The sequence below is a fragment of the Poeciliopsis prolifica genome, unplaced genomic scaffold (assembly GCF_027474105.1).
Source record: "Poeciliopsis prolifica strain line A6 unplaced genomic scaffold, Auburn_PproV2 SCAFFOLD073, whole genome shotgun sequence".
NCBI classification, from domain to species: domain Eukaryota; kingdom Metazoa; phylum Chordata; class Actinopteri; order Cyprinodontiformes; family Poeciliidae; genus Poeciliopsis; species Poeciliopsis prolifica.
This window is the reverse complement of record NW_026562448.1, coordinates 1,302,501-1,312,044: the sequence shown is the minus strand read 5'-3', so window position 1 is coordinate 1,312,044 and position 9,544 is coordinate 1,302,501. Positions and strand designations below refer to the sequence as shown.

The 9,544-nt window shown below is 42.7% G+C and overlaps 1 protein-coding gene across 1 annotated transcript in view; it reads right to left on the bottom strand.

Annotated features, from left to right (window-relative positions):
- Positions 1-370: 370 nt before the first annotated feature.
- LOC129352218 (mucin-2-like) overlaps positions 371-9,544 on the bottom strand; it is a 10,951-nt gene continuing 1,777 nt past the window's right edge. The window contains exons 3-10 of the mRNA XM_055021086.1: positions 8,918-9,082; positions 4,732-4,873; positions 2,381-3,233; positions 2,167-2,311; positions 1,887-2,030; positions 1,695-1,753; positions 1,009-1,196; positions 371-821 (exon numbers count right to left, since the gene is read on the bottom strand). Of these exons, the coding sequence (XP_054877061.1) occupies positions 423-821; positions 1,009-1,196; positions 1,695-1,753; positions 1,887-2,030; positions 2,167-2,311; positions 2,381-3,233; positions 4,732-4,873; positions 8,918-9,082 (2,095 nt within the window). The 3' untranslated portion in view covers positions 371-422. The remainder of the gene's footprint in view (positions 822-1,008; positions 1,197-1,694; positions 1,754-1,886; positions 2,031-2,166; positions 2,312-2,380; positions 3,234-4,731; positions 4,874-8,917; positions 9,083-9,544) is intronic.

Below are 9,544 nucleotides of genomic sequence, written 5' to 3'. Positions count from 1 at the left end.
CTTGTCTGCCTTGGGTGAGCCTACCAGGGGCATGTAGCCCCAGACAGCATAGCTCCTAGGATCATTGGGGCACTCAAACCCCAATGATCCTAGAAGGTTCATTGGGATTTGGTGGCAGCCCGAGGAGATAAATGAAAGTATTATAGCTCAGGTTTTCCTTGATATTCTTTATACTAATGGTAGGTTTTGAGTAGATTTAATGATACTAACATTGGGCCATGAAACATAAAAAAGTAACTTCACCTCATCGTGAGCTCCGATGAACTCAAAAGCCTCCATGCCAAACCTGAACTGAGACTTTGGGCTTTGGTAGATTTGAACAGTTCTGTCCTTACACATCTGAAAACAATGGTTAGAGTGTTTTAGACAAACAGAAAAACAGTTTGTAGTAACTATTAAAGTAATAATCCTTTATTTTCTTTTTACCCGTTTTCGATGATGGTGTAGCTGATGCGGGAGTTGGGATTGTCGTAGGGAGTCGCCTTGCAGGACTCCACAAACAGCTCAGTGGTTGGGATGGACGAGGTGGCCTCGATCTGCATGAAGATCATCTGCTTCAGGTAAACTTCAACTGGGTAGCTGCTGGCGTTTACCTGCTTCCTGAAACGCTGGCTCTCAAAAAATTCAAACTGGAAGGTGAAAGCTCCAAAGCCTTTCTCTCTGAAGGCGTACGGGTTTTTGTGTCTGAATCCCAGGGTCAGGTTGGCTCGTTTTGGGTAGGAGCAGGTAAAGGCAACTTCGACATCGTTCTGCCTGGAAATTATTTTATTTGGGTCGGCTGAAGTGATTTCATTCTGAAAATATATCCTGTCTTCATCCTCCTGGAAAGAAAGAATTAAACACTTTGAAAAAAATGGTTTGTAATGTTCAGACAAAAGATTTGATATGTACAGTAATATTCAGAAACATGCTTTTTCTTTGGGTTAGTTGATTTCTTTGTGTAATTTAATTCTTTCATTCATTGTTTAAATCTGCCACCGTGTTTGGTTCATTTTTGTTTCTCTGTACCTGAACCTGTGTCCCACATGCTCCGAGCGCTATGACAGCCACCAAATGGGTTTCGTTGGAGAGTCTTTTGAGGTCACAAGAAGAATCGGTGAAGCTTTTTAGATGCAGCTTGTCTTCCTTACGTTTGATGGTGTAGGTCTTTGCCACTTCCATAGTCATAGTTGTTTCATTGCAGGTCACAACAGCCTCTACAATTTTCACAGGGTAAGTTTCACATTATTTTCACATCATTATGGGTAGTGGCAAATGTGTTAAAATGGTGAACCATTTAAAGTTTCTGACTATCTTTAAAACTAGATGCTCCTGATACAGTATATAAAAAGTAGTATCTGTTCATATAAAGAAGTATTTTATGTGTTATAAAAGTCTGCAAATACCCATGAACTGCAGACTAGTCCACCAATGTCTTGGTTTAGTAAGATCAAATAAAAACAAGAATTAAAAAAAATTCAGCTGAAAATCATAAAACATAACTCAGTGTAGAGGAACAACACCTGGTAACCAACCACACTGTCATCCCACAGCATAAGCTGGGTGAAGCTAATGTGTGGTAACCTGAAAGTTATTCCAGTTTCTGCATGGTAGTACCTATTTGACTTCAAATATTTGTTAAAATGTTAAAAAATGGATTAATGAGTGATTAAGATTATTAATAATATCATGGATAAACTGCTTTATTGACTCACCCTGGTGACTAACATCAACAGACACACACCGCAGCTCTGAGTGATAGATGTTGTAATACCTGAATAGCAGCAAACAAGAGAAAATACTTTGAACCATGGTAGAAACGCTGTTGATTAATTTATAAGTTTTTTGGTTTTGCTATTGAATATGAATCACACCTAGCTGATCTAAGGCACGTTTTTGATACTCACATATCTCTTGCTTCAGACACAAAGCAAATAGGGAAATGATAATTCAGTTTATCTTCAGTTGGTGTCCATTTTATAATGTATGTATCTGTGGAGGATCTCTCCTTAGAAATGCCCTGTGGGCCTGTGACAATGAGGTCATTAATCCTATAGAGTACAAATGGTTTTAATGGCAGAATGGAAAGGCAAACACATTACTATAAACAAGACTAAACAAGAATATTTATATGCATATGATGAGGAATTTTAAGAACATATAATAAGCAAGAAGAAAATTGCTTACGTTGTGTACTGAGCTTCTGAACTGACTTTAATTTCAAGGGTTTGATTGACATAAGCAGGAAGATTTACTCCATTAACTGGAGTTGGTGCCACGAAAATGGGAAAATAATCACCATCGACACATGAAGGAGCACTGTGGGAGTCCACTGGAAATCAGATGACAAATGAGAAATAAGACACTTATTTGAGTAAGTGGTAGAAGAAATATTACATACCAAGAACAGTGAATTGGAGCGGGAGAATGCTTAAAGGTCTGATTGATGATCGGTAAGACACTGTAGTTGGGGCAGTTGTAGTAGTGGTAGGAGGAGGCGTGGTGGTAGCTGGATAAGGATCTGTGGTGGTTGGATAAGCTGTAGTGGTGGTTTCAGCAGCTGTAGTGGTGGTTGGATAAGCTGTAGTCGTGGTTTCAGCAGCTGTAGTGGTGGTTGGATAAGCTGTAGTGGTGGTTTCAGCAGCTGTAGTGGTGGTTGGATAAGCTGTAGTCGTGGTTTCAGCAGCTGTTGTGGTGGTTGGATAAGCTGTAGTCGTGGTTTCAGCAGCTGTAGTGGTGGTTGGATAAGCTGTAGTGGTGGTTTCAGCAGCTGTAGTGGTGGTTGGATAAGCTGTAGTCGTGGTTTCAGCAGCTGTAGTGGTGGTTGGATAAGCTGTAGTCGTGGTTTCAGCAGCTGTAGTGGTGGTTGGATAAGCTGTAGTCGTGGTTTCAGCAGCTGTTGTGGTGGTTGGATAAGCTGTAGTGGTGGTTTCAGCAGCTGTTGTGGTGGTTGGATAAGCTGTAGTCGTGGTTTCAGCAGCTGTTGTGGTGGTTGGATAAGCTGTAGTCGTGGTTTCAGCAGCTGTTGTGGTGGTTGGATAAGCTGTAGTCGTGGTTTCAGCAGCTGTTGTGGTGGTTGGATAAGCTGCCGTGATCTGCCGTTTGCGTCGTGCCATTGTTTGGGGCCATTTTCTTGTGTAGGATCCATCGGAGTAAGTCAGTATGATGTCTTGTTTGGGAAAGTCCTCCACCACAAGCTCTACTGGGTTATATCCAGTTTGAGCTCCAGTATTAAATGTAAGGGTGCAGGAATTCTGACAAGAAAGACAAATGTCTTAAGTGTTGTTTGTCCATCAGTCCATTTTTCCACCCAAAAGTGTAAGAAACATTAGCAATGTGGTCTCATGTGCTGCGTATGGCTTTTCTCTCCTGTGAGGCTCACAATGACTTGACTCATTTGCATTGACTTTCATTTTAACCGCAGTTTATATTAGTATCATAATTTGAAAGAAAAATATTTTGAAAAACAACTTCTGTTTGACTTCTTTCTAGCAGAGACATTTTACATCTCTGCAGTTCATCAATTTCTGCTGCTGTTACTTCAACTGAACCACTGGCAGAGTTCAGCCAATAAGTTAAATCACCTCTACACAAGTCATCTTTCTTCATTAGCAGAGCCCACACATATGCCTTAAACCTGCCCAGGTCTTGTTGTTTATGTTGAGATCATGAAGTGTGATGAACTGTTGTAAGTAACTAGGAAATCAGAGTGGAGTTCTCTTGTCAATGAAATGGAACCGATTCTGGAAGTAATATATTGTAAATGCTGGGGTATTGCAATAATTATCTGACCCCTTCACAGATTTATTGCGATGCCATTTATACACAGATTATTTTACTTTCTTCTGCTTGAACAAAATAAAAGCATCAGAAAGGTAAGAGGGAAACCAACCACTCTTGTCCTTTGCTCTAGATTATCCCGCAGGCCTCCATCCTGTTCAAGAACTGTGACTGAGACGTAGAGTAACTGAACTTTCTCCTGCTAACATTATACTTGCCTGAAAAGAGCCCCAGTGTACAGTGGTGCACCCAGAAAATTTTCACTGGAGTGACAAGGCAAGGGTATTAAATTGTTATGGTGGCACATCTCAAAAAAATAATCAGTGTTTTTCAATGGTTCAGAGCCACCCTTGGCCCCACCCTCAGGAGCTCCACTGGCTATATGCACCAAAGCCATGACTCAAAAACATTTAAAAAATGGAAAAAAAAGAAAATCGGCAGGGTGTTCTGATCTGGTGACCCTTGTCCAAAGCTTGGGTTACACCAAACTGATCAAATTCATATTGGAGATGTTAGTCCTCCAAATTTAACCCTCATCTGTGCCCACATCCTAAATAATTACTGTGGATTTTACCAGAAATGTTTCCCTATCAAGAAACCATCCAGAGATATCAGGGAGTAGAACTTGAGCTCATGTTAAGAACATGGTGCTAATCGAGCAGCTGACTGTGGAAAGGCTTCAAGTTCCTACTTTGAGCACCAGGATCTTCCTTCTGTAAACCCGAAGCTATCTATCCATTTACCACATGTAGATGTGATATCTGTTGAGTTTTGTCAGCTTTAGTTGTTTTCATATAATAGTGTATGGCTAAAATTTGCGTTGATGAGAATGTGTTACAAATTTCAAGTTCACTTATTTACATTGAGTCATGAGCTGCTTAATTTACATAGAGACTGGGTAAAATGAGAGGAAGGGAAGACATCCTTCAAAAACAATTTACTTTTTAACTTTTGGTATAAAAAGATTCTTACCTTATCGAAAGAGAAGCCATTAGGAAGGCTGCATATAGAACACTCATATGTACCATAGTCTGTCGGTAGTCTGCATCTGACATTGTCACCATCGGGATCAACAGGCTTGATATTAAATGATCGAGGGCAGTTATTTGTTACTCTGTAATGAGACACAAGCCTTATTAAAAATACCTGCATATGTATATATATACATATGTATATATATATACATAAATTCCCTTCTCACCCACCGCGGGTGGTTCTTATCCTCTGAGCTCGGGTCCTCAGAGGATAAGAACCTCTTATCCTCTTATATATTACATATATATATATATATATAATATATATATATATATATATTATATATATATATATATATATATATATATATATATATATATATATATATATATATATATATATATATATATGTATATATATATATAGCTGACTGGATAGCTCAATACATAAGGCATCAGTATATCACCCGAGAGGCAGGGTTCGAATCCAGTCTGGGTCCTTAGGCAAGACCCTTCAAGCTACTGCCTACCTCATACCATGAGAGATACTAAGTTGCATAACATGCCGGCTCAGACGTCGCCCGGCCAAACAAGGTCTGCGTCAGGTGTTGGGGAACCAGAGCACCTTGATGACAAATGGGCTACTGGAACAAGACGGAAATGGGCGAGAGATGAAAATGTGGATCTGTTGGAATGCTACTACTCAAGTAACCCTAGTCAGAGAGGTTACATGCAAAGACTGGGGAAGGAATGGTTACTTCGACATCCCCAGTCAACACTAAGCGCTAAACAACTAGTAGCTCAGTGTTCCAACATCCGCAAACGGCAACTGCTATCACAACTTGAGATTGACGAGATACAACACAAATGCTACGGCAAAAGGGAGGAACCCGGATGTCAGGACTGTGGGGACTTAACTACAAGTCCCCACCCAGTGAGGGGATACACGGCCCCAATGAGCGAAACAGAGCTGAACGAGACAGCTGCTGACCTGAGAGAGAGAATCATGACAACCAGACCTCCTCGGCGCTGAATGCAGCATTGAGAACGATCCCTACCAACACCATAACTACAACTCAGCATCAGTGATCCTTGAGATACTTGGCTATAAGAGCAACCATGAGACCCAATACCCACCATGGAAAAGACGGTTAGAGGCTAAAATCAAGGTAACAAGGAGGGAAGTGAGCCAACTGTCAGAGCTCCACAAGGGTGCAATGAAAAGACCAGTACCCAGAAAGTACAGGCAGATGCCCATACCTGAAGCACTCGAGACTGCCAAACAGAGGCTCCAAGCCTTGGCCAGCCGCCTAAAGAGATACACAAGGGAGAATGAATCCAGAAGGATTAACCAGCTAAGGTGTACTCTCAATGGCAGGGTAACAATAACAACAGAGCAGACCCACCAAGGCTGGAGACGGAACAATACTGGAAAGGCATATGGGAAAGGGAGGCGTCCCACAACAGCAATGCACAGTGGACCACTACGAGAGGACCACAGCAACCTCCCTGAGCAAGCCCCGGTAACCATCACTGTGACAGATGTCCAAGAAAGAGTCTCAGGTATGAAAAACTGGACAGCACCAGGGCCTGACATGATCCATGCCTACTGGCTAAAGAAACTCACTGCTCTCCATGAGCGAATGGCAGCCCAAATGAACCAGCTGCTACAAAGTGGGACTCACCCTGAATGGTTACTGAAGGGCGGACAATCCTAATCCAGAAGGATCCATCAAAGGGTCCAGTCCCACCCAACTACCGACCAATAACCTGCCTCTCCACAACCTGGAAGCTCATGTCAGGCATCATAGCGGCCAAGATAAGCAAACACATGGATAAACACATGAGCACGGCACAGAAGGGTATCGGTGTAAATAGCAGAGGAGCCAAACACCAACTCCTCGTAGACCGCACAGTTGCCCGAGACTGCAAAACCCGACACACCAACCTGTGCATGGCTTGGATTGATTACAAGAAAGCCTATGACTCAATGCCGCATACTTGGATCATTGAATGCCTAGAGATGTATAACATCAACAGGACTCTGAGAGCCTTCATTGCAAACTCGATGAGGCTGTGGAAAACCACCCTTGAAGCCAACTGCAAACCACTTGCACAAGTGTCCATCAAATGTGGCATATACCAAGGAGATGCTCTGTCCCCGCTACTGTTCTGCATAGGCCTGAACCCCCTCAGCCAAGTTACAAGACTGGCTACGGATACAGACTCAAAAATGGGGCCAATATCAGTCACCTACTCTACATGGATGACATCAAGCTGTACGCCAAGTGTGAGCGAGACATCGACTCACTGATCCACACCACCAGGATCTACAGCACTGACATTGGGATGTCATTCGGACTAGAGAAATGTGGTCGGCTGGTCACAAAGAGGGGGAAGGTCATCCACACAGAAGGGGTCTCACTCCCACAAGGAACAATAGCAGACATAGAGGACAGTTACAAGTACCTAGGTATACCACAAGCAAATGGCAACCTCGATGAGGTCACAAGGAAAGGAGCCACAGCTAAATACCTCCAACGAATAAGGCAAGTCCTGAGAAGCCAGCTCAATGGCAAGAACAAAATCCATGCGATAAACAGCTATGCCCTGCCAGTAATCAGATACCCTGCTGGAATAATTAGCTGGCCAAAGGAGGAGATAAAAGCCACAGATATTAAGACCAGAAAGCTACTAACAATGCATGGAGGGTTCCATCCCAAATCCAGCACCCTGAGACTGTACACGAGCCGCAAGGACGGAGGCAGAGGACTAGTGAGTGTGAGAACCACTGTCCAGGACGAAACAACTAAGATCCATAAATACATCAGGGACAAAGCCTCAACAGACAATGTGCTCAGTGAATGTCTCAGACAACAGGGAACGGAGGTTGAGGTGCCAGAGATACCATCATGGGAGGACAAACCCCTACATGGGATGTACCACCAGCAAATAACCCAAGTGGCTGATATCAGTAAATCCTACCAATGGCTGGAAAAAGCTGGACTCAAGGACAGCACAGAGGCCCTCATCCTGGCAGCCCAGGAACAGGCCCTAAACACCAGAGCAATAGAGGCCCAGATCTACCACACCAGACAAGACCCAAGGTGTAGGTTGTGCAAGGAGGCCCCTGAGACAGTCCAGCACATCACAGCAGGGTGCAAGATACTGGCAGGGAAAGCGTACATGGAGCGACATAACCAAGTGGCAGGCATAGTGTACAGAAACATCTGTGCAGAATATGGACTGGAAACCCCAAGATCAAAGTGGGAAACACCCCCAAAGGTGGTGGAGAACGCCAGAGCTAAGATCCTGTGGGACTTCCAGATCCAGACAGACAGAATGGTAATGGCGAACCAACCAGACATTGTCGTAGTGGATAAACATCAGAGGAAAGCCGTTGTGGTAGATGTAGCAATACCAAGTGATTGCAACATCAGGAAAAAGGAGAAACTGGAGAAATACCAGGGCCTCAGGGAGGAACTGGAGAGGGCCTGGAAGGTGAAGACCACAGTGGTGCATGTGGTCATCGGGGCCCTCGGGGCAGTAACCCCCAAACTGGAGCAGTGGTTACAACAGATCCCAGGAACAACATCAGACATCTCAGTCCAGAAATGTGCGGTCCTTGGCACAGCCAAGATACTGCAGGACCCTCAAGCTCCCAGGCCTCTGGTAGAGGACCAGAGGATAAGAACCACCGCGGTGGGTGAGAAGGGAATTATATATATATATATATATATATTATATATATATATATATATAATATAATATATATATATATATATATATATATATATATATATGTGTGTGTGTGTGTATATATTCTCTGTTTTTTCCAGCCTTGTATATTTTTCTACACACACACATATAACACACAACCTACAGCTCTGGAAAAAGTAAAGAGACCACTGCACTGAACCACTAGGAATGATATGTAATCCTAACTCTATCCCTACATTAAATGAGACATTGCAACTGTAGTAGAATTTGTGATAATTAAGTAATAATATTGATACAGATGAAAATCAGATGGATGAACATAAAGAAATGGCAGCTTTCCTACCAACAGACATCTATCGCAGTATTTAGGGTACAATATTCTAAAAATAATACCAGAGTTGTTGGTGGCTTTTTGCCTGGAAAATTAGTGAATATTTACAAATAAACAAGTGAGTATTATTTACCTGAGAATGTTAGGGGTGGTAATGACAGGAGGTCTGTTAGATTCCTGAGTATCTGATCGGATCCCCATGTCCACGTGTGTCATCATTCTCCATGGTTGAAAAGTATTTCTCACATTTGGAAACCAGTAACCATTTCCATGGTAATAGTACTCATAGAGTGGGTATCTGTTAAATGGGGGGTTTTAAAAGGGACATGAATGAAATATTGATGCAGTTATATTGTCCAGTAAAATGAACAAAAAGTACAATTGAACAGATTTATAGATCACTTTATATTTGCTTCGGTTCTGCAACCTTCAGTGATTTGGGGAAAATCTGTTGTTTTCTTCAGACTGATTTTGTTCCCTTTTGACCAAAAAAGTTGATATGGACTGTGATCCCCATGAAACGGTGCTTCAGCACAGCTTAGTCACATATTGCAGTTCAGATCTCTGGAGGTCAGAGGTCATTCAGCCATTGGATTGAGGTGTGTTGATCCAGACACGGGGGCCACAGCAGAACCCACATGGGGAGATCTCAGTACTTGACGCAGCCATCTGAGGTTCAGCTCCCATTCTGATGACCTTTGACCTTCGCTGCATGTCTTCCCCCCTCTCTCATTGTCCACTTTCAAATAATGGTCAGTTG